The 25,648-nt window shown below is 42.7% G+C and overlaps 1 protein-coding gene and 2 long non-coding RNA genes across 3 annotated transcripts; 2 read left to right on the forward strand and 1 right to left on the reverse strand.

The window, feature by feature from the left end:
* The first annotated feature begins 2,515 nt into the window (after window positions 1–2,515).
* Window positions 2,516–4,011, forward strand: LOC149111918 (N-acetyl-beta-glucosaminyl-glycoprotein 4-beta-N-acetylgalactosaminyltransferase 1-like). Its single transcript, XM_089289539.1, has one exon. The coding sequence runs from the start codon at window positions 2,628–2,630 to the stop codon at window positions 3,792–3,794; it is 1,167 nt and encodes a 388-aa protein (XP_089145665.1). The 5' UTR covers window positions 2,516–2,627; the 3' UTR covers window positions 3,795–4,011.
* Window positions 4,012–4,190: 179 nt separating this feature from the next.
* Window positions 4,191–8,218, forward strand: LOC149111919 (uncharacterized). Its single transcript, XR_016207197.1, has 2 exons — window positions 4,191–6,164; window positions 7,867–8,218. It is a non-coding gene; the product is annotated as an uncharacterized LOC149111919 (long non-coding RNA).
* Window positions 8,219–21,716: 13,498 nt separating this feature from the next.
* LOC149111920 (uncharacterized) lies at window positions 21,717–22,572 on the reverse strand. Its single transcript, XR_016207200.1, has 3 exons — window positions 22,317–22,572; window positions 22,064–22,197; window positions 21,717–21,753 (listed from the first exon to the last, which is right to left on the reverse strand). It is a non-coding gene; the product is annotated as an uncharacterized LOC149111920 (long non-coding RNA).
* Between the last annotated feature and the right edge of the window lie 3,076 nt (window positions 22,573–25,648).

Here is a 25,648-nt window from a genome sequence, read left to right on the forward strand (position 1 = left end):
GAATTTTCGTATTTCAATTGTTTGGGAATTTTAATCGTTTTTGGCCCATACCGTATTTGTACACTTTTTTGATCCTGGAACGAAGTAACTGTAGCCTCTGAAACAAAGGAAACCCGCGCACTTCTGTCAGTGTCTCCAGTTTAAACTCTGCGCAAGTGTTCAAGCACGGAAAAACACGAGCTACGTTATAACGAACGTCCGTTTTTCTACAAATCGGATATATTTGAGTCAACTGAATAATCAATGTCTACCGATCGCAACAATCAAAGTACAAAGATAATTATCTTCACTTCTAACCGCATTTCACTTACTGGATCATTGAAAGGTGTTTCTAGCTGTGAGAGGGGAACAGAAAGTGATTTTCTCTTAAATCTTTGGCCAAACGGGCTGTCAAGTAGACGCAAGTAGCCCTAAGTTAGACTTGCGTTGGGTGGCCAAACGGACTCGCAAGTTTCCACTCGAGTACACGCAGGTCGCAAAAACTTAAACCATTTCAAGGCTACTGATCTTATCTTATCTTGTAAAATGTTCCACAGTACTGCGACAGAGAGGGATCGGTCCACAGCTCTCTGATTCATATTTTCGCATGGTCAGTAGATTTTTCGGCTTACACTCGTTAACACTTGACTGGTTCAGTTTTAATAAGATCTTCCAAATAAGTAGGTGCCAACCATGTTTGTCTTATAACTCAACAAAAAAAATATTAAAATTAACACGTTCTCTAAGAAGCAGCCAATGCAAATAAATTAAAACCAGCGATGTGTCTATGTGGGGATAAAAGCTGGTAAAAAGCTGATTTGCACACCGAAGTGGCATGTCTCTCCATAGACATAAACGAATCGAATTCAGCACTAACATTTTATTTTAATTTTGCGGACGGAGCTCGAGACGGCTGGGCGATTTCACCACAAACAGATATCAAGGATACAAGTGCGGCATTCAATATAAATAGCTCCCTTTTGTAGAAGCTTAACAGGACATACTTAGGAATTTCTGTATTTCAATTGAGGATACCAGCAGGTGGCACTGAGAAACCACAATAACTCCGTTATGTAGAAGCATATTTTGAATAACTTAAAATATACTCAGGAATTTTCGTATTTCAATTGTTTGGGAATTTTAATATCGTTTTGGCCTACACCTAATTGGAAAATTTTTTGATCCTGGAACGAAGAAACTGTAGCCTCTGAAACAAAGGAAACCTGCGCACTCCTTTCAATGTTTCCAGTTTAAACTCTGCACAAGTGTTCACTAAGCACGTAAAAACTGAACACGAAATGTATTTAAGTCAACTGAATAATCAACGTCTACCGATCGCAACAATCAAAGTACAAAGATAATTATCTTTACTTCTAACCGCATTTCACTTACTGGATCAGTAAAAAGGTGTCACGGTTTCTAGCTGTGAGATGGGAACAGAAAGTGATTTTCTCTTAAATCTCAGTTGGCCAAACGGACTGGCAAGTAGTCGCAAGTAGCCCGCAAGTTGAAATTTCGTAGAGATTTGTGTTGGGTGGCCAAACGGACTCGCAAGTTTCCACTCAAGTGCACGCAGGTCGCAAAAACTTAAACCATTTCTTCAGCCAAAATCCTGTCAGTTTCATTGACTAATATGTTGTCCGTTTCGCCAGGGCTTAAGCCTGGTTCACACTAGCGACATAACGACAAAACGACATCGTCACGAACGACACAAAAAGGACGTTATCTCGATGTTTGTAGTGTGAACATGTAGACATAATGACAAACATGTATTAGCAACATAACAGCATGAACAGAACGGCATAAAGATAACACTCAGGATAAAACTGAATTTTTCCTTGTGTCGTTATTTCGATGTCGTTTTGTCGCTAGTGTGAACCAGGCTTTAACGAACGTTTGTTCAGAGATCATTTTCGCTCACACGCTAAAACCGGAGTTTGCATACTAATCAGTGTTATGAGTCTCATTAAAAACTTGCCTTTGGGTGTCATGGTTCAACATACGTGGAATTATTTCCAGTCGAATTTGACTTGTTTCCTGATAGTAAACTAGAATTCCTTTCGACAGAAAGTTGTTATGAGTTACTAGCCTTCAATTTGGCGAGCTACCTTTAAATATCTGCTCACCTTGCTTAAATAAAGGTTGTCCATCTCTGTCTGTCTGTCAAACGTACTGAACCGTGATCACCTGAAATATTGCAAGACTTCAATTCATATCAATATTCATCATCGCTTAATTATACCTGGGTGGGTTCTTTTTCTTGTCGATTGCGGCTTCGCCACGAAACCAAAAAAAAACCCTCTACCACCCAAGGTACATCGCTTTTCGTTGTTATCAAAATACGTGTTCTGGTATATAAAGTCTCATATGAGCCAAAGGAATTGGCCGTGGCGAACTGTCGAGACCTAAGAAGTAGGTAGGATTAATCATTAACGGAACGTGAAAGCTGTCAATAACGCCTCATGATATGCAAATTAAGTGTGAAGGACGCACTACACTGTCTGAGACTGTCTTTCTTCCGTTTGCGTTTGTGTAATCATCGAATCAGCATAAATAGTAGTTCGGTCGTATCTTTACGCGAGGAAATACTTGGAGAACAATCCATAGCTTCTTATTGTCCGTTACAAGAAGTATTCGTGCTATGAAGAATGGCTTTCCGGCTTATTGCGGTTAGTTTCATCAGGAGATTGTTTATCAAGCGACGTTTCACTTCAGGTGTACTGCTTGCAAGTTTACCGTTCTTAGGATACCTGCTTCTATTCTCTTCTTCAGAAACTGGACTCTCTACTTCGGTGCCTGGAAAAATGCTTTCGACAAACATTGTATGTGACTGCCCTTGCGCAACTAAGCAACAAACTCAAAATAGCACTTTAAAACCACAAACAGAAGCGATCGTGACATCGACAAGAACGTTTGCAGGTGAACGAAAGGTTGAACACGATTCCTCGACATCCATCGGAAGTTTGAATGCTCACATGTGGTCTGGAATATGTGGAATGAACGTGGATATTTTAAGAAACTGGCCTCATTTTCCTTACTTTCCAGACCAGCGTTCTTTTGTTTCGGAATTTCGTAAAACTCAAGTTTTGAATATGAAAGACAACGGAGAAAGAATTTTTGGATTTGTCCATCCACAGGTAAGCGGCATGTATAAGTTTGCCATCACATCAGATGATACATCAGAGTTGTGGCTGAGTAGAAATGAAGATCCCGCTTCAAGCGAGATGATCGCGCGGGTTTATTCGCCTCATGAATCGGCTTGGACTGTAGAAGGAGACTACAAAAAATATCCTGAGCAAATTTCTAAAGAAATCCTTCTTCACGCCGGCAAGAAATATTACATCGAGTCTCTGAGTAAGCAAGGTTCTGGCGCCGCTCATATTGCTGTATTTTGGTCTTACGGGAATTCAACACTTGAAATTATTTCCTCCGAATATCTGTCCAGCTTTTCTCGGGAAAATACTGATCACGAATCTATACCCCTGCACGCGGGTAAACATGATAAAAGAACGCTTCGAAGCAAGAGTTATTTATATTATTTTAGTCGTCTTCCGTTTATAAGCAGGAAAGAATACATAAACCTTATTCCAACTTGCTTATATAGCCCGAGCTTTCTGGTTCGTGAAAAACTCAAACGGTATCAGGGCGTCACGTTGACAAATTTGTCACAAGTATTCCCGCGAGATGATACCAATATGTTGCATTCTAGACAGAACCGTCCTGAGGACGAATGGCTCAAACCTAACGCGCTTGTTGATAACAACACAGCTGAATCTGTCGTAGAGAAGTTTATTAACTCACTACAGTCAAGGTAAGTTCAGCTACATTTTCATTTTATCAAGATTCTGCGCAAGATTCGTAATCTGCAAGATAATATATTACATGAAAGTGAAGTATGATCATCGCAGTTAATTTTCCAATTTAAGCAACTGGAAAGAAGAAGCCTGAAAAAAATCAGGTCTTCAACGGGATTCGAACCCGTGACCTCCGCGATACCGGTGCGATGCTCTACCAACTGAGCTATGAAGCCACACATTGGGAGCGAGGTATATATATATAATTTCACTCACGGGAAGATATGAACTCAATTAATTGACCTCGCTCCCAATGTGTGGCTTCATAGCTCAGTTGGTAGAGCATCGCACCGGTATCGCGGAGGTCACGGGTTCGAATCCCGTTGAAGCCCTGATTTTTTTCAGGCTTCTTCTTTCCAGTTGCTTAAAATGGAAAATTAACTGCGATGATCATACTTCACTTTCATCTACTACCGCAGTTCAAATATGAATTATTTCATATATACTTCACATAATATATTACAGTTTTAGCGGCTGGTTTTCACTAGAGCATAAGCTCTAATAAATGTATGATGTGATTTTCTTCGTTAGATATGCGAACAATCTCAGGCTTAATGAGTTTATGTCTCTCGTCCATAAGTGGTAATAATTAGCAAGTTGAATTAGGGAGTTTAACTAGGGACTTTAAGCAAAGACAACGCGGACGGCGACGGGAACGCCATAAGATCAGGGAAAAGCCAAAAGGTCCACTGCGCATGACTGGCGGGAAACAAGTTGACGTTCTGCGTTCGAGCCCGACGTGAGTGAAGCTCATTTCGCGTTGTCTGAAAACGTGAGTTTTCGCTTTCGTTTCCTCTGCTGTGTCAACGCTAAATAACCCGTGTTACTAATTTCGAGGAACTTTAATGCTTGTTTTCTCTTGTTATGTGAGATATTTCATTTTAAAGAAACGTCGGGAAATCTGAAGCGAACTCAAGCCAGTCGGCGAACATGTGAGTACCGTGAAATATCTTTTTGAAAGCTAATGTAAATAAAGACAACTTACATGAATTTCAATCGAAATTTTTCCTTTCGAGAAGTACTCAAATGTCAAATGGCTCATGATGGTGAAATTCTAACACATTTAAAAGGGTAGACACCATTAAAACGTGCGTAGCTGTTTCCATTTTCAGTCGTAAAATCAGTGGTTTACTTAGATCTTTATCAGTCAGCACACTGTTTTGTCGCGCCAGTCTGATTAAACACCTGCTGATAACAAGTTCGTTTACTTCATTGTACAACTCAGCGAGAAGGGGCAAGTTGCGTTTGTGGAAGCGAAATTCAGACCGGCACTCGTCGTCTTCAAACCATCGAAGTTAAAATCAGGAAAGGAATCATAAGGTTGGTCGAGATCATTCGACCGGTTTAAATCGTACAAGAGTAAAAGTTCGTGATCGTTTAACACACCTTCATCGTGGATTATCAAGAGTTGATTGCGAACTTCTTTCAATAAAGTGATCCTAGTTCATCCTGATAAACAGAGGACGAATATCGATAATGTCAATAAGCTTTCAGTGCGGAAACCGCGGTTTCCGACGGTGCTGCTTAATGTTTGTGAATTCCCGCGACAACGGCGTTCTCTCCCCAGCCTTCTCACAGGTTTCGGCGTCCCCGTCGCCGTCCGCGTTCCCGCTGCTTAAAGTCCCTACTAACCATGACAGGACGGCGACGCTGATTTCCGTAACGGTCGATGCCATTTTTAAAGGAGCTAGGTCACGGTCGCGTATGCGCGTGCGGTCACGAAACAGTTTGAAAGTTTTAGCCTCAAACTTTCAAAATCGTTGGCAAGGACTTATTCATAACTTCATCGGAAAATATCTCTGCCATCCTTGAGTGGTCTATTCTTTTGATAGCGGTTATAAGTCAATTGATTGTTGTAGAGTATTTCCATGTAGATTTTGGCTCGTGTTCGATGTTTTGTGAGTGAATTTTCGTGGATGTTGTGATGCAGTGTGATGTCTTCTCAAGGCGGTCGGCGATCTGCAAGTGGTCGAAAGAGGATTTACACTTCAGTTTCTGAGGGAGTAACGTTTTGGTAAAAAGGCCATCGAAGGATTTTGCTAGACTGCCGCTTTTATTCTTCCTCAGTATCTGCGATGATTTATGGCGAATATCGGAGTGATTCAGCGTTTGCTGGCCACTTTCTTTCCCTGGAACGACGGAGGCAAGTACCTTTCGTTTACCTTTCACGTGCAGTTTGCCACTTTGCTTTTATCGTTTATCTGGTCATTTTACATGTTTCCTATTCTTTTGCTTCTCAAATAAAGGAAAGTAAGTCAGTAGAGGAAATTACGAGACGAGAGAAGATACGGAAAGATAGCCCTTCCGCAAAATGACGGCGCCATGTCGAAGGTGAGCTGATATGTGCAACTGTAAACAAGTTACCACTCGCAACTTTGACTTTTATTAGAGGAGGAATAACTATGTGTAGTCGTCTCATTTAATTCATTTCCTTCGTAGTCAATACAACCTGTTTACTTATTTTCATTTAGTCTAACTGGGCATATGAACTAGATTTTTCTACGAGTGAAATTTCCCCTTTCAAAACAAAATAATTTGCCACTTACACTTAAATTTAGTATGCCTTGCTATTCTGTATGGTTTACAAGTGTGTTATTTAGTGCATCATCAGGACTATTATCACTATAAACTCTTGGCTCTGTTGTTGTAAGGGTGGATGATCAGTCATGACAAGAGAAAATGGTCATGATCATAAAGGCCCAGTCAAGTAACTGATGTTTTTTGCAGTCATCCTGCCCTCCACATGTTATATTTTTTACCGGTATCCTTGTCAGTAATGCTCAAAATTTTACTTGGCGTGACTTCGCATTTATTTTGATAGTTTTTTTTTATATATTTGTCACTGTTTTGTTTGTTGCATTCAAACATCAACTATATGCGGCTGAGCCAATAAAGTATATGTATGCATGTATGGTTAGTGTGCTCATCCCTGGAGCGGGTGGTCCAGGTTTGAGCCCTGGCCCAGGGACACGGTGTTGTGTTGTTGGGCAGGACACTTAAAGTGCCAATGAAGTAAAAAATAATTGCTGCTTATTTGAAAGGCTTTTCAAAGTAAAGAAGAATGGCGTTTTCCTTTCTGGAATGTCTCTTTTCGTTTTAGAGATATTTACGTTTTTGTAAGGAAAGTGATGACCTCATAGGTGGTTCCACTAAAACAGCACAACACTCCATCGAGAATAACTCTAGAAATATTAAAGCAGTGTTCTTTAAACTTGGCACCAGAAATGTACATCACAAAAGAAACAGAATGACACCAGTCGCGCCATTGCCATGACAACAGTTATGCCGCTGGGTCTGTCCTAATTAAGACTAAAATTCCCAGATCTTATCTTAAACAAGGATCATCCACCCCCACCAATCTAATGTGGAGAGTTAAGACAATATGGGAATCATGTGTGTTCTGAGTTAGACCCTTTGTCCCACCTTAAAAGGTTGCAAATGGGGATATTTGGTTTTTCACAGAAACAGACTGGAGTCAAGAGTGTTGCCATGGCAACAACATAGTAGTTGTCATTCTGTTTCTTTTGTGATGTACATTCCTGGTGCCAAGTTTAAAGAACACTGCTTTAATATTTCTAGAGTTATTCTCGATCGAGTGTTGTGCTGTTTTAGTGGAACCACCTATGACGTCATCACTTTCCTCATTTGCATAATACAAAAACGTGAATATCTCTAAAACAAAGAAGATATTCCAAAAAGGAAAACGCCATTCTTCTTTACTTTGAAAAGCCTTTCAAATAAGCAGGAATTATTTTTTACTTCATAGGCACTTTAACTCTCACAGTGCCTCTCTCCACCCAGGAGTATAAATGGGTAGCGGCAAATTGTTGGGGAAACCTAACAAATTGCAGGGGAGTGACCTGTGATGGACTAGCATCCCATCCAGGGGTAGTAGAAATACTCCTAGCTGCTTCATGCTACAGAAACCAGGATAAACTCCGGCAGCTATGAGCCACCGGCTCCAAGGCTTCACTTATGCATATATGTACTGAATGTAGATTAATATGTGTTGTGTTCAATGTCTTTGTTGCAGAGAGGATATTGATGTTACAGCGAGTTCTACCAATGTTGATATTACAGGCATATCAGCATCTTATTGAAACATATAGGGAAGTCCTGTTTACAAGATATGGCCTCTTTTAGAGCATCTCCATGGGAACAGTTGTCTTTTAATACTGTCAAATAAATTATTTTTCCAATACAGTGTAGATGCTTCAAATCAAATTGTCCTCAAACATACAAAGTGTTTATTTTTTACAATGTGTACCAATATTCTTTCATTTCAATGACATGATCAAGCTAATTTTTACTTCTCCCCCACACTAAAATAAATTACATCTCCAGTAAAGTACATGTATATAGCCAATAAAATTTATTGATTACCATTTGGTGACTGCACTGACCATGACTAGTTATTGAATACAGTACGTCCCAGGGTGTTTGATGAATTAAGCAAAGTCTTTTAGAACTACTGGATATTATGAAACATTGCGAGCAAAAATGGAAAATTGTATAGGTCAGGTACTAAAACCAGAAACAAAATAACCAAACCAGGGCTGCAAATAATTTATTTCTCTTGAAAGGACATATGTCCTACTAAAACACCATCTTGGTCAGACAAAACAAATTGTGGTCGGGCATCACCAAAAAAAGTAAGATTTACTCACAGCAGATCTTTATTCACCCTTACTGTGAAGTAATTTCCGATAAAAAATTGTCCAGACATCATGTCCACCCACAGTTGGGATTTTGTTGGACATGAGCAAATTTTGGTCAGCCAATGACCGATGACCGACTGTTATTTGCAGCTCTGCCAACAAAATGAAACAACAAGATAGCACTCAGGTTAACCCTATAAAACTCTGGTTAACCTGAATAACACTCAGGTTACAGTTGGCTGTTGACAGTTGTGAGGAGTTTCATTTCAGTGGTTTCGTTTTGGGTTTTGGCACTGCCATCAGTTGTAGGGAAATATTTTTAAAATTGCACAAGCCTGCCTAGAGATGTAGCTTGAAAATCTGGTTCATTAAAAATCCGAGTGTGCTCTTCTAGTCTATACCTTGTTTTTATTGATCTTTTTTCTGTCTATACCATGAACTTATTGATCTTTTTTCTGTATTGATTTTTTTTTCCAGTAATAAACATTGGCCTTTTATAAAGGCAACAAATTCATGAACTAGCTGTTGGTGAATTTTCAACTCAGAACCATGTATTGAGCATGAATTTTATTTCAGCATAATGAACCAACACCCATCCTGAATGTGCAATGATAAAGATGAAAACCAGGTGTGGAGGTGATTTAAATTAACAAAACAACTGCCTCTTCCATTATTACTTTAAATGCTTTCTTTGTGGGCTTTTCTTCAGGGAAAAATAACTTGCTACTTGCATTTGTTTTGGTTTAATTTGGTACATGCCACAATTGCACAATAGTATTGCTGAGTTGCTAGAAGGAGGTGCAGGGTTAGGCATTCCATCCACACTTGTCATCTGTCCTTCTGTGGATGTGCCAGGGGTGGGTTGAGAAATGTCGTTTTCACTGATGGTCTCATCTAAATTGTCAATTCTTCTAGGCAGGCTTCTGGCACACAGTTTGCACACGTTGCTTCATCAAGCATTTGAATGAATTCCTAAAAGAACATTATAGAGGTAATCACCAACAAAGTACAGTACTGTAAAGTATTTTGTGCTCGCCTGACAAAATTAAGTGTTGTAATTGATTTATTTTAGGTAGAGCCAGCAACTGTGTCAAAGATTCAAGTTTGACAGCTTGCTAGCAAGCACAGAGTTTTTGTCAAGCGGGCCTAGAAATATAAAAAGTCAAATGTAGGAACAAAACAAATCTTGCCTTGCTAAACTTTATGCATTTGAATTGGTGTTCAAGCTTTGATTTTTGTGGTCTTTTCCATATTTAGGCATATTTTTGTTCTTGGAATAATAAAAAAATAAATAAAAATATATTTCTATACAAGCAGACCCTCACACCTCTATTTTATGTCATCCTCTCCTGCTCTTCACTTGGCCTGTTGTCAGTCTGGTGTGGCTGTGTTCTGTGACGATAGGTTTTTCCTGCAACACTGTAAATTTTCGGACTGAACGGACACTTGAATTGACAACTGGGGGAATCTAACTCTTGGCGAGCACTGCTTGGCTGCGGGAACGGAAATTCGTCACGATTTCCTGGTACACGAGGATCTACTTCAATGGTCTTCACTACGGACGTCAAGGAAGAGACATAACTTGGTCCAACAGTAGTTTATTCTGCACTCTAACGTCGAGGGTGAAACTGACATACTCGGCGGAGTAGCCGCTGTAAAATCGTAACGATGTAGCCGATGTAATCGATGTAATCGATGTAATCGAAAAAGCTTTACAAACGTACTTGCTTATATATCATCCTTTACACGTCAAGTGTTTACAATATGCTAATGTAACTTCAAGTATACAATACGAGCGGAAAGTACTTAATTAAGATAGCGAATTCTAATCAACAGCACGAGGCTTCCAAAATTAAAAATAGAGTGCTAGGATTAGAATTACACAGGCTGAGATTAAGATAGACCAACTTAGGAAATTAAAAGTGAGATACCTAAATTTGAAATTCTGAATTGGTGTTACCGACAGCAAGAAAAATTATCCTATGAATAGAAAGCATTAAAAACTCCATTAATATTTCTCGAAAGCGAATACATGCATTCCAACTCGGACAAATGAACAACTGGTGAATAAAACTGCGATCCGCAAGTTCCCTATTACTGAACCAAATTACATTTAAAGGGCTCGGAAGCGAGCAATTTACAATATTCTCATAACAATACTCCGAGTGAACTTAAAATAATAATAATTCGGTCGCGGTAAAGAACGGTTGGAACTACTTCGCCTATTGCTCCGTAGCATTCCTCCCACCTTAATTCGAGACCTCCGGGCGAGGTAAAGAACGGAATTAAGAGTTCTATGAGTTCTTCGTGCGGTCTCGGGTGAGTTACCTCCGGAGATCAGGCCGTGGACTAGAGGGTGCGCCGTCGGATGGGGTCGCTATCTAGGCCTTCCGTGAGCAACCATGTGCTGAACAGAAGGGCCTTTTCCTGGGTCAGGAGCGGGCCAGGATCTGCGGGCTGCAGCTGTTTGGCGGTAGGACAAGCTACGTCCTCCAAGTTTCTGACGAGGAAGGGGCAGGGCAACCCGGGGCAGTTAACGAGGTCCCTGACAAGTGCGGTCTTTTGTGTCCCTTTGGTCCAGATGATAACTTGGGCGGGCACAGCCTCCCCCCGCTCGTACAGGTCATAGAATGCCTCAAGGATGGCGTGTATGAGGACCGGACGGGCCATTGACTGTGGAAGGCCTGTCGATGCCAGGGCGAGACCATGGTGGAGTGTCTGGAACCGATAGGTCCGCAAGGCGTCCGGACCTTTAGTCAGTAGGGCGTTAGTGTTGAAGATCCTATAATAGGTCGTCCTCGCACGGCCACAAGCTACCGCCATACACTTCAGGGAAAATTCGTCGTTTCCATGCTGGAAACCATCACACTCCACAACGAAGGAAAGTGCAGACATGGTTGAAACTAGAGCTAACACGGAGTAAATAACGGCTACAAGAGCGAAAAATTGAAAGTAACTTGGTCTCAAATGAACCCGATTTTATAGGGGTCGAAAAGAATGAGATCGGCCATGAAAAGTGGGAAAGGAACACAATTCACATGAATAGGGGTGCAGATGCGGCGCACAGAAACCGAAAAATTTAATTCCCGAACTGGAGCTAAACCGACGGAACACGTGGGTTAAGGGACACGCACATACACAAGATGAGGGAAAAAACGGGGAAAAAAAAATATGTAGAGGTATAGATATATCGCTAAAAATGAAAAGAACGCAAGGCAATGATTGCCGTGCTTAAGGGGTTGAGGTTGCTTGCGAGGTAAGGGGAATGCTTTCCAGAGGGCGAGGAGGGGAAATCGGCGGAACAGGACCGGAGACCTTTTTGGACAATAAGCGATAAAACACGACCAAAACAATAAAGTTGCAGATGGTAAAAGCAAGACAAAGGTAGATTAGCACTGTAAACAAACTCGGGTGGGAAACCTGATGAATGTTCTTAATATCCTTTCGTACTTTTTGTAGCCTACGGGTCAAATCTTGGTCTAGGGTATCATAAGTGGTATCGAGGGACTGAAGAGTCGAATTATCAATGTGCAACGGAGTCGGAATAACAAAATTGGGTACGGAAAATACGGTGTCATTTTGCAAGGGGAGGGCAACCCAAGGTACAAACTGAAATTGCCCGTCATGGAACAAAGGGAATTGAAACCTCAGCTGCTCGGGGCAACGTCCTAACCCAGTACGTTGGTGTGAAAACCATACATTACATGGAAAATGGTAAATGCTGAATGGCTGTAACATTAATAACTTTGAACTGTGGTTAGTATGAATAGAAATATTATTAAAAACGGTGGATAAATAAAACCGCCCCCCCAGATGCACAAGTGGTCTTAAGTTACGACAATGGGGTAATGGGGAATGGGCATGTTGAAAAGAAAGCTTAGTTTGGGGGGTCCACTTGAGACCAAGCCACAACGGGTTTTCCACAGTAGACAGGACATCAGCTGGGCACAGAAGTGTGGTTTCTTCCTTGAAGCATTGGTCTAGCTCGGCTTGTTTCAAAACATACCTTTTGTTGTCACAGGTCAATAAAACCAGATCATGCCGCGCTATTGTTCCGCCAAAGCACTTGTTGTTAATTTGATAAGACAATGGAACTAACTGTTCCATTGTGCAAATAGCGGCATGTTGATCCAATGTTGGGAGAGTGAACAAAAGATGTAATTGAAGGTTTCTGGAGTTGGCAATGTGGTAGTCAATCAAAGGCTCCATGAGCAGTGGGAAACCATCTTTTAAAGCATCGAGAGTGTTCGCGAGGGAAGGGACAGTGGCAAGCTTGATTGACAAATCGGCGGTCAGAAAACCAGGAAGATCGGCATAGCTGACCAAGTTCGTGCGAGAAACGTGCGCCAGTTGCCGTAATAGGTCATCAATCTCTGTTAAGCGTAACAAAGAGGTCAAGGCGTTGTTTACTTCCATTGTGTAGAGGGAAATAAACTCATGATGCAAATTAAAGTGACAGTTTTGGTCCTTTGCGTATTCAGCAAAGCGAGTATTCCAACCAGAGTACGCTCCTGCCATCAAGCGAAGGGAATGAATGACTTGATTTAATTTTGAGTTCAGCATATCTGTAGTTTTGACTAAGTAGACCGTTTTCCCATTAACAACACGAATCAGGCGTTGTGCCGCGTCCATTGTTGAGGCGTATTCTCGTAAGACCGTGGTGAGACCGAAATAGTTTGGAGAATCGCAATGTCCACCACCTAGGGTGTAGAAAAATCGCGGAATGCCAGCCAATCCAGCATAACAATACCAGGGAGAACGACGTTTGCGGTCATTCGTACTACCCAACCAAGCGTTTTCGTGTGGGGAGGTTGCGTGACAATCACGCAAGGCCCAACTTTTACAATCTTGAAGGCTATTTGCATAATGTCGTTTCTGGCACTGTAGGGTCGATTGCGAACCGGTAACGTACGCGTAGAAGCGTCGCAGATACGAGTCACACTCCAAAAGGTCTGTTACTCCCTGAATTGAGAGGAGGCGACTAGTTGCGCGCTGTACCCCGCGGATAGACATAAGAACGCGATCGTAAAATTTGGCCAACTCAGGATCACAAAGGGGATTTATTACAGTTGAATCTCCTTTGTGAACGTGCGGTAAATTCAAATGCACGCTCACGAGCTTGGTGTCTCGAAAGAAAACCATAGCCTTTGGATTTGTGGCTAACATCATTGCATTAGGGTAAAATGAAACTTCTCGGCCTGTCGCGTCGTATTCATTTCCGCTTCCGCTTGGTACCATTGCTAGCGAGAACAACAAAAATAACCAGAAACGGGTAGCTGGGAACTGTGACAACCAGGATCTGTGTCGAGGCCAGGGAGAGGAAACTGGGGCGATGTGGGCGCGATAAGTTACGTCACTGGTAGAAGACCGTGTCCGTGGGCGGGGAACTGGGTTCGCACTAGGTTTCAACCCCTTGTGAACGTCTGCGTGGATCACAGGAACCTGGGTCAGGTTTGGTTTAGCGGCCAAATCGGTGGCATGCACATGAGAGACGTATCCAGGACTGGTCAGCGGTTCTTTTTGGCGGGAAACGCGTCGTTTGTAGCTTGGAGCAAGGGCGGCCACTGTGGCAGTACTGGCGGAACGTTCCGTCCAGGAAAGTAATGCTACATTAGTAGGAGCATAGTCTGGATCTGCATCGAGACGTTTAGCGCGGGGGTGTTTCTTGTAAAATGAAGTAATGAGGCGCTTGTCAAGGATATTTTCTGCTGGTTCCCATGTGTTGTGGCTGGCGGGAAAGCCCAACCATTTGATAAAGTATTCTGGTTTACCATTTCGCAATCGGTGTTTAACAATTTCTTCCGCAGTATAAATATCATCGGGTTGGTCAGCGTCGTAGTTTAATTCCCCGGCAGTACTGGCATTATCATCATCTTCAGAGTCGGAACAGTCGATTAACTCTGGCATCTGATCTGGGGCGTCCGCTGAGGGAACATGGGCGCCGGCAAAACTATCGTCTGGGAGGTCACTGTCCAACAGGTAAGGCTCGTCAATGTCGTCGGGAAGTTGACGTATTGGACGGGACGCTGGGTCCACGTAACGTTTCATTCTAGCTACGTGAACTGTCGTGGATACACGGCGGTTATCCATTGCACGCAGAACACAGTGTACTGGAGAGAGAAACTCGACGATACGATAAGGGCCATGGTAATTGTGAGCTAGCTTCTTGGAAAGCCCCTTACGGTTCTTGGGGGTATAAACCCACACCTTGTCTCCAAGGGAGAACGGAGGCGGTACTGCTTGGAGATCATGGAGTTCTTTCATCTTCTGTTGCGCCCGTTGTGTGTTTTCTGCCGCTATTCGCCGCACCCTTTCCACGTGTTCTACTACACGGGCTCTATGCTCGGCGACCAGCGGGGACATTTCCCTTGGGGGCAGCAGGGCGGTATCCATTGGCAATAGCGGTTCTCTACCATACAGCATGTAGAATGGGGATTCACCGGTAACTTCTGAAGGTGACACTCTGTAGGCGAACAGAACGGAACTCAGTTGCTCGTCCCAGTCCTTTTGATGGCTGCTGACATACATAGAGAGACTTTGTGCCAAGGTACCGTTAAACCTCTCCACTAATCCATTTGTCTGGGGCCTATATCCGCTTGTGAAGATCTTGTCGGTATTCATTAGGAAACAAACTTCACGGAACAGGCTGGAAAGGAAGTTAGATCCACGATCTGACAAGAGCACACGTGGGGCACCATGGCGACTGACAATTTCGTTCACGAAGATTTCTGCAACGGTTTTGGCCTCGATGTTTGGTATGGCGAATGCTTCTGTCCATTTCGTACACATATCCACAAAGACCAATATATAGCGATTATTATTATGTGTTACGGGCCACGGACCACTGATGTCGCAGCTAACCTTCTCAAATGGTGCTTCCACTGGGATTGGAAGGAGTGGTGCTGTCTGGCGCTGCTTGGGGGACTTTTTCATGGCACAATGTGCGCAGCTCAAGCACCAATGTTGGACATCCATGTACATCTTAGGCCAGAAATAGCGATCTCGAAGCTTGGCATAGGTCTTGTTTACTCCGAGGTGACCGCCAGTCGGTACGTCATGGGCATTTATAAGGACTTCGTGCCGTAAGGAGGAAGGGACCACAAGCTGAGACTTGGGCGTTGGCACCCGTTTTCCTCCTGGAATCCAAATGTGGCACAAAATTCCATCAGGGTCAAGGTAATACTGCTCAATCGTGTAGAGAAGCTTCTTGGCGGCTTTACTGTCCTCGGGGAGGTCTTCAAATTCCAGGTACTCAATGATATCGGCAAGAGCGGGATCTTTGCGTTGTAAGTCCTTAATTCTGTTTGTTTGTACTCCAGGGGTGTCTAATGCAGCAACGAGGGAGTCATATTCTCTTCTGGAAAGAGCATCAGCATTACCATTGCTTTTCCCGGAACGGTGGACAATTTCGAAGTCGTATTGCTGGAGGAGTAATGCCCATCGAGCAAGGCGGCCGGTTGGTTCCCGGATATTCATTAACCAGCGCACTGCATTATGGTCTGTGTGGATTGTAAATTTACGACCGTACAGATATGGCTGGAAGTACTTGACACCAGCTACAGCGGCGAGGGCTTCTCGTTCAGTGACACTGTAGTTTTTCTCAGCGGGAAGTAACTTGCGTCCGCTGTATGAAATTACCACCTCCCGGCCGTTGTGTATCTGTCCTAGAACCATACCAAGTGCGTCATCGCTTGCATCAACGTACAAGTCGAATGGCAACGTGAAGTCAGGATAGGCCAAGATGGGGGCCTGGGTCAGAGCTGTTTTGAGAAGGTCGAAAGCGGCTTGGCACTCGTTGGTCCACTGAAATTTTAACCCTTTCTTGGTGAGTTCATGCAGAGGGCCTGCAATTTTGGCGAAGTCTTTGACAAATTTCCTGTAATAATTTGCTACACCGAGAAAGGCACGGACATCTTTTACCTTGCGGGGGACTGGATACTCCTTAATGGCCTCGATCTTTGCAGGATCTGGCTGTACTCCCTCTGGTGAAATAACATGGCCCAGGAACTTTACATTCTTCTGGCCAAAGGAACACTTCTTTGGTTTGAGTTTAAGGCCGGCTTCTCGGAATCGGTCAAACACCAGGCGGAGATGCTGTAGATGCTCATCAAAGGTACGGGAATATACGAGCACATCATCTAGGTAAATCAACGCTATTCTCCAGTTTAAACCTCTTAAAACGCACTCCATTAAGCGCTGGAAGCAACTCGGTGCATTGCAGAGACCAAATGCCATCACATTGAACTCAAACAGGCCAGCATGGGTGACAAAGGCGGTCTTTTCTCGAGACTCAGGGTCCATCTCGATCTGCCAGTAGCCGGACATCAAATCCATGCTAGAGAAGTACTGGGTACCAGCCAGGGCATCTAAGCTCTCTGCTATGCGTGGTAATGGGTAGGAATCTTTCTTGGTAATAGCGTTCACCCTTCTGAAGTCGGCGCAGAACCTATCAGAGCCATCGGGCTTCTTAACAAGCACTACTGGGCTTGCCCAGGGCGAGGCTGAGGGGCGGATAACCCCTTGGTCCAACATTTCGTCAATACACTTCTCTATTCTCTCTTTCTGGGCTTCAGGTACTCGGTAAGGTCGCATGCGGATGGGAGAGGCATCACCAGTATCTATGGTGTGTTGGACCCAGTTGGTTCTTCCTAGTTCTTCTGGAGACAGAGCGAAGATATCCCTGTATTCGTTTATTAACTGCTGAAGTTGTTTCTGCTGTGATTCCGTCAGGGCAGAGTTTGAGAAGTCAACAGGGACGTCAGGGATGTCTGTTTCAGGTTTTCCTTGCTGTGAGACTTCTGTGTCAAGGCTGAAAACTTGCAAGCTGCTACTATGGCTGGTAAAAGTTCCAAGGTTTGCTCCCTTATAGAGCGTAACAGGTTTGCTTGTTGGATTAATCAGCCTGTAGGGTACTGTGTGGTCAGCGGTTGCAGTAGCCAAAACTGCGGCGCCCTGTAGTTGATAACGGTCCATCAGGTGCTGAGATGTTTCTATCAAGCCAACAGTCCCAGCTGAAAATTCGGAATCCAGACTGACAGGAAGTACTGTTTCTGAACTAGGAGGGATGACACAAGTTGATAATACTCGAACTGGACAAGAAATACCGGCGGCCAACTGGTCTGTGGGGCTGTCATCTAATTGTAAAGTTCCTTGTCGTAAGTTTATCACTGCACCATTAGCTCTCAAGAAATCTCGACCCAGAACAGCTTCGTATGTGAGGTTCTTGACTACTTGTAACTCACAGGGATATTTTCCTCCGGCTATTTGAAGCGTGACTTTAATTTTTCCAAGCACTGGCAGTTCCTCACCACTGACAGTTTTGACGTTAGCGAGGGCGCTTTTCTGTAACTTGGGTAGTTCACCTTGATAGATGTCTCGTGCAAACTGCTCATCAATTACTGACATGCCTGCTCCGGTGTCTACGAGTAACTTAATGTCTTGGCCATGTAGCTGGGCGGTGACTGTTAGGTCACGTGGCTTGGCTTGCTTATTTGTAATGTTACACTGTTCATCGGTTAAAGGTGAAGTTTCACGTTCTGTCTGGGCAGGATCTGGCTTATGGTTAGGCAAGATGTCCTTATTGACTTCAGTGGATTCTCTTCCGGCGGAAGTACTATGTCTTGGCTGAGAGAGGTCTGGGTCCGAGGGATTCCGGATGTTCTCGTCCGTGCACAGGTCAACAATAACATCTGTATCCGCTGAAATTCTGGTTTTGGTACGGCGTACAGCGTTAGGAAATGGGACATCATGGTTTTTCTGACTCTGTGGTAGGTTATTCCTTTGGTTTCCACTGAGTTTGTTCGGTTTCAGCGGACTAGTGACCAGGGGCTGACGTATTTCCGGTTCGGGCTTAGTTGCCAGGTTTCCAGGTAACTCGCGCTCGGGACGGGCAGCGGTTGTTACTTCACCAGTTGCTTTGTTTTCATTATTCGGCGCCATTGTTCGTTGACCACTTTCGGAGTGTGGTTTTGATACTTCAATAACCACAGTTGGCGACTGGTTTTCCTTTACTTGACCTTGCTGGAACACTTCTGGGACCAAGTGAGACGTATTTGGCAACTGCCGAGATAGTTCCTTGCCAATTTGCGATCCGACATCGCTCCAGTTTATTCTTGGAAACTCGCCTCCTTCTTCTGGAATCGCCTGGTGAATTGTATTTTGTTCTAACGGAGCGACGGAACTATCATCGTAGTCTCCATCATCGAGCACGGCCATTCGTGGGCCATTTGCATTGAACTGAGAAGGCAATTCGCTCCGTCGTTGGGATTGATTGTAGCCTGAGCGGGAAGGATAATTTTCACTTGTTTGACGTCGCTGCTGGTTCGGCTGGAATCGGTCGTAGTTACTGGTTTCTAGTGAAGACCTCTGGTTACAGTTTTGTTGAATATGTCCAACTCTTCCACAAGTATAACATATGGGTCGACCTTCTCGTGTTCGTTGTCTTGGCTGATCAACCTGATTTGGCGGATTTCGTCGAGCCAGCCCTTTAATCCGAGCATCCATCTGGCGAGAAAGTTCTTCTAACTTATCTTCCATTCGTCGAATTTCGCGCATGAAATCCGGATTTTCCCTCTTGTTGGGTTCTGCATACGCTGCCAGGCTCGCTGTTTTTGTTTCTGTGATTGGACCAGCTGGTTGTCTCGTAGCTTTATCAATCAATCCGTTAAGCCTTGACACTAAGGATTGTATCTGATCGTCCCCTGTCTTGGTATTCTGTCCGTTAATGAGGACATCGAGCTTAGTTAAAATCGCGTTGTCGTCCTTGACAGCTTTCTGGCTTAGTAAGTTAGCAATAAGTTCGTGTTCAGTTGCGGCACCAGCGGCCGACGATTGAGGAGCTCGAGAAATGGATTCTGCAAATCGGGCGGCTTTCTCGGCTTCGGCAAATGTTTTCGGTTCCTTCATGTACACAAGCTGGCGGATTTCGGGACGCAAACCTTGCAAAAAATATGTCATCTTCTCCTTGTTTGTTAAGCCAAGGCGGCGGAATTTAGTACAGATATCCGTTAGGTAATGATCCAGAGTTTCACTAGGAGCTTGTCGCCTATTCAACAGATATTCTCTCTGGCCATAGCCGTGATCCCTGCTGGAGTAGTGTTCTATCATGATTCGCTTTACGTTCTCGAGCGTGTCCTTCTCGTCTGGGGTTAAATCGCTGTAGAAGTCCTTGGCCGGTCCAGCTAGATGGAGTACCAATTCTGTTAACGCACTCTCGCTGTCCAGGGGGATGCGTCTCCGTTTTAAACGGTTCTCGAAGACTTCAAACCATTCAACAACGTCGTCTCCATCCAAACCACGGAAAGGTTGTATCCTGATAGTTTCTGGAACAACTATGGACGTCTGTTGTTGCTGTCCAATCCGTTGTAGAGCTTCGGTCAAAGTTTGAATTAAATGCGGATCCATAACTTCTTCTGGTTCTGGTTTATAAGGTGTACGGGATCCTTCGTCACTCTCCTCTTCTTCGCTGTCTTCTCTGCTACTACTTGTAGATGGATGCTCAAAACCTTCGTTTCCGATTTCGTCGCTGGAACAAGATCCTCGGCGAGTATTTGTTTTGTTTTGTTTTGATTTTTTATAATTTATGCTATCTCCTACTTGACTGTGACTAGTCAACTGTGAATTAATTAACGGGTTTGAGTTGTATGCGAAACTCAAGTTCTGTTCTGGATCTGGCTCTTCGTTTTCGGGTTCGCTGATTTCTTCGACTTCTAAAGCAATCTGAGGGCCAATCTGTAACTGCCTGGAGTCAATTGGAGTGAAGTCTTCTAAGGAACTGCTATCGCTTGTTACACGCGGTCCACAGGGAGTGGCTTGTTTTGATGAACTCGGTTGAACAATGGACGACTCTTGGCGTTGATCTATACTGATATTTATGGCTTCTCTGTTCGTACTATCGGCCTGACTTGGACTGGAAAATGCGGTGGACAAACGTGGGCCGTCGCTGGGTTTGCTTGGCTGGATTTCCTCGTTTAAATCTAACGCGTGCGTCGACGACTCGTGGACGACACTTTGATAATATGGTAATTCACACAACAATGTACAATTCTCTTCTTCTGACAACGAAGCTTGTACTTCTTTATTTACTTTAGGCGTACTGGCTTTAACTACGGGAACGGCTGATTTCCTACTTCGTAAATTATACGGCGAAAGTTTCTTCTTAAAAACTCTCTTCACGGACTTCATATATGAGGACAAAGAATTGATTTTGTACTCACGTTACTTGAGCGGCTTTTATCCTTTGTTCGCACTCAAGGGATTACAACAACTAGCGTCTTTGGTGAACTTGAATCTGCTCTGGCGCCTTGATAACGTCCTTGGAAGATCCACAAAGTACCACTCTTCTCCAATCACTGTGACGATAAGTTTTCTCGGTAAGCTACTGTGACGATAGGTTTTTCCTGCAACACTGTAAATTTTCGGACTGAACGGACACTTGAATTGACAACTGAGGGAATCTAACTCTTGGCGAGCACTGCTTGGCTGCGGGAACGGAAATTCGTCACGATTTCCTGGTACACGAGGATCTACTTCAATGGTCTTCACTACGGACGTCAAGGAAGAGACATAACTTGGTCCAACAGTAGTTTATTCTGCACTCTAACGTCGAGGGTGAAACTGACATACTCGGCGGAGTAGCCGCTGTAAAATCGTAACGATGTAGCCGATGTAATCGATGTAATCGATGTAATCGAAAAAGCTTTACAAACGTACTTGCTTATATATCATCCTTTACACGTCAAGTGTTTACAATATGCTAATGTAACTTCAAGTATACAATACGAGCGGAAAGTACTTAATTAAGATAGCGAATTCTAATCAACAGCACGAGGCTTCCAAAATTAAAAATAGAGTGCTAGGATTAGAATTACACAGGCTGAGATTAAGATAGACCAACTTAGGAAATTAAAAGTGAGATACCTAAATTTGAAATTCTGAATTGGTGTTACCGACAGCAAGAAAAATTATCCTATGAATAGAAAGCATTAAAAACTCCATTAATATTTCTCGAAAGCGAATACATGCATTCCAACTCGGACAAATGAACAACTGGTGAATAAAACTGCGATCCGCAAGTTCCCTATTACTGAACCAAATTACATTTAAAGGGCTCGGAAGCGAGCAATTTACAATATTCTCATAACAATACTCCGAGTGAACTTAAAATAATAATAATTCGGTCGCGGTAAAGAACGGTTGGGACTACTTCGCCTATTGCTCCGTAGCAGTTCTTCATCCACAAATGAAGTTGTACTTGCACCAGCCTTGATAAAAAAGAGTCATGTTAAGCTGTTGTACCTTGTATATGAAAAATCAAACTCTGCTAGAAACCTTCTCAGCTCAAGGGAAAGACAAATCAAACTGCAAAAACTCGAAACTACTCTATGCTTGGTGAAATGTTTGGTCTAAATAAAAAAACATGCTGTACACATGAGTATATGTACATATGAAGACTTGAACACAAACAGAACCAAAAATAGCCAGAAATCTAGTTGTTCCATTCACGCGCAGCCTTCAATACCTACTTACAAACAATGTTACATCAAAGCTAAGTGCATAAACAAGGAATCTCACCGTGTTTTCGACACGGATTTGCTGTCGAACCACACTTGCACTCACTTCCACATCTTGCAAGGGCAACCACGATTTGCATTTGTTTTCTGTTTCGTGGAAAAAGCCCTTTCGCACGAACAGGAGATGCGATTTTCCTAACAGGATAAGAACAGAAGAAAGAGAAAATGGATATTGCGTTGGAGCATGTTCCCAGAAACTACGAAACAGTTCACACATTCAAATCTGTCACGTAATGGAGTAGAAGGAAACTCACCACCGTAGCCTTTCTTGCCTCTTGTGCGTCCATAATTTTGCCTCTGCGATAAAATAAGTAGATCGACGAGAGGAAATCCACACACGCGACAAAAATACGTAATAATTTTAACCAAGAACGGCTAAATTCGCGCAAAATTTAACAATTCCGATAAATTCAAGATGGCGGATGCATTTGAATCTCAATGAAACGGAGCCAAATTTCGCACAGGCGCGGGTCGTGACGTAGCTCCTTTAACGGTCGATGCCATCATTTATGACCTAACCTGCAATCAGGAGTTTTTGTTTTTTTCGAAGGGAGGGAGAGTATGATCGCAGGTTATTGGTAACCAAGACTTTCAGAATGGACGATGCCATATCTGCTTTAGTTTAGGTCTGGACCAGGTAGAAGCTGGTTACAATTTGTTGATGGAGTAAAACGCACTCATCGAATGCTTAATTGTTGAACACATTCACACTGGTTCACTTGCGGTTAGCTTTTATTTGATGGTTGGGGCAACTCTATCATTTTAATTTTAAAAATTTGGTGGATCAACCTAGTAGTGTAGTGGTATAAGAGGGACGTTAGGAAACAGAAGACACTGGGTGGTTTACTTACAAATTTAGTAGAGAAAAATTCGCTAATGGTTAAAAAAAATTCTAAGTGTCGCGAAAATGACATCGACCGTTTACGAAACGGACAACTACGTTCGGTCATTTCACGTTGACGACGGGAAGTAAGGTGAGCGTCAGTGCGTAAGCACGAGCCAAAAATCCGTCGTCGTTCACTCGTCACTGACGACGTCAAAAGGAATAGTTTCACGTCGTTGTGAACTGAGCTGAACTTGAAGAGTTATAACTCTCTGGAGGGACGAAGTTACTATCGTTTGTCTAAGCTTTTAACTGGTTGGAGTTTATTTATTTGTGTGGTTGTTTTGAATTCCTCTTTTCGATTTGATGAAGACAAAATCGACTTAAACGGTTTTCTTCCCTCAAACAGACGTGACAGCTAACAAAACAAGTCAGGGGGAAAAACCGCCACGCAAGCGGCTCTAAGCGGCTGATCTTTATTTAAGTATATTTAATGAATCTATAATGAAAGCTTACTGTTTATTATTTCTCAAAAAACAAAATAGAGTGGCATATAATATACCTTTCTATTACACTAAAACGAGATTATATATTTATGAAACTGCCGTAGAAATTATCTGGCACTTTGCACTGGATTCAGTTTGCTAGAAAGCTTTATCAAAAGCAGGGAGTTTACTCTTATGTTCTGCGAATCTATTTCCAGAATCATTTAATTTTAGTCGTACAGCTAAAAAAATAAAGAATTCTGAGAAGCGGCAAGGCTGCCGTTTCCGGGTCGATCACCAATCACAAGATGACAAGATGACAACGTGTCTTATTCAAGGTGATGAAAATAAAATACAGGAAAAAGCACATCGTCAAAAGGAAAACTAGGGGTCGACCCCTATGGCGTTTCCTTAAGGTTACAGTATACCTTCGGGTCGGCAATTTTCTTCAAATTTGGATTTTTGGGTCATAGAGGTCGAAGAATAATCTCTAATTTCTGAAAAAATTTTTTGAAAAAGGCTAAATATTGGCGGAGAAATGGCGGTTTTACGTTTTCACCGGAAGTAAAAGTTTACCTCTTGATTGACAGCCCTATGGCGCGTATGCAATCAACCGAGACGATTTTCGCGGGAATTACCTATATGGATGTCACGAATTGACTACTCAGTTGATCAGCATTGTCGTTCTGACTACCGAGCATTTTTGATATTAGGCGTGTCTCTATTAAGTTATAAGTAAACATAGACCACGTTTAAACCATGGACCGGTTCGAAAAAGCGAAAACAGCGAAGAACGAATGCAAATACATCAATGAGTGAAGAAGCGAAAGTTCGCCAGGCGGATGAAGCTATAGTCATCGTATAAGGCGGGCAAATATTCGTGGTGAGAGAAAAGAAAGGTTCTGTAAAAATTTCGGAACTTGACAGCAATAACAGGGATGCTGACAGAGACTCTTCTGATGAGTCCGATATCGACGAATCGTCGGACTCATTGAGACCATTTGAAATATTATCCATGCACAGTTGCTCACACACAGTAGCTCTCCGCGCTGTCTTTTGTTTGTTTCCTTCGCTCAGCCACTCTAGCGTTCGTATCCTTTTTTAGTCTTCCCCATTTTGCCAGACCAGCTTCAAGAAATACCGAGCTACAGAAAAATTATCTCTCTGCCTTCGGTTCCTTGAGCGCATTGCGAAACACAAGAGTTTTTTAGAGATTCGCGCGTAAATTTCACCAGGAGGTTAACGGTAGTAAACTTTCCCTGCACTGATTGGCTTAGTTACCTGAGAAGCCAGTTGAAGGCGTTTGTGGGCGGAGTTTGTTCGCAAAGCAGAAAATTTTTTTAGCGCTGTTTTCTCGAATAAATTCTTTCACTTGAAGCAGACACTTTAAAGAGTTATAACTCAAAGGAAATTTGTTCAATTGCTCTTAAATTTGGACAGTGGCTAGTTTAACATATAAACTACAAAAGCGTGTCTGGGAATTGTTAATTTCGAAATACTTTTTCTTCGAGAGCGATTTTTGTACGATCACTCCTCATTTTTTTAATCCTATTTCGAAAATGTTCTGTAACTTTTTACTGCAATCGAATATGCCAAAACGCAGACACGTTTTTTAAGCGCTTTGGGCCCTGAAACCGAGGAAAAAATTAAATTGGCGAAAAACGAAATTCGCTTTGACTTGTAGCTTTCGAAAGGTGATTCGGGCGCTCGCATTTAGTGGTCGTGAAAAATTCGACAATTCATTTTCTTTCAAAATTGTTGGTATAGTTTGATAGCCAGCTCCATAAGCTTTAATTTGATATAGGGGTTTAGTTATCTACAGCTTAAACTGCACGCGCTACATCGCTTGCGCGCGAGACACCCCTGAAGATATACTGTAACCTTAAATAAAACGATAAAACAGATATAAACTATGAGCAATGAAAATATATAAAATTGACTATTAAATAACAATTTATAAAATATGAATCAGGTCACTGACAAACAATTAATGCATATGTAAGAGTCTGATTTTAAACAAAGGCAGGCGCGTTTAAAAAATGGAAAATACATGAACCTGGAAATATCAGGCAAACAAATAGGTTAAATCATCATGTTGGTGAAAGCTCCATAAGTTCCAAAGTAAAACGGTGTCCGTAAACTTTAGTCTTTTATATAATGTGTACGATATGTTAATTCAATAGATTTATTTTTATTGAAATCTGAAAAGTGTACTGAAGTTTGTCAGAAATTGAGTAATTCGCTTTCGATCTTAAGATGATTTCCAGTCCGTACTGCG

Source organism: Orbicella faveolata, unplaced genomic scaffold (genome assembly GCF_042242905.1).
Source record: "Orbicella faveolata isolate gen_17 unplaced genomic scaffold, um_ofav_v1 contig_2, whole genome shotgun sequence".
Lineage (NCBI taxonomy): Eukaryota > Metazoa > Cnidaria > Anthozoa > Scleractinia > Merulinidae > Orbicella > Orbicella faveolata.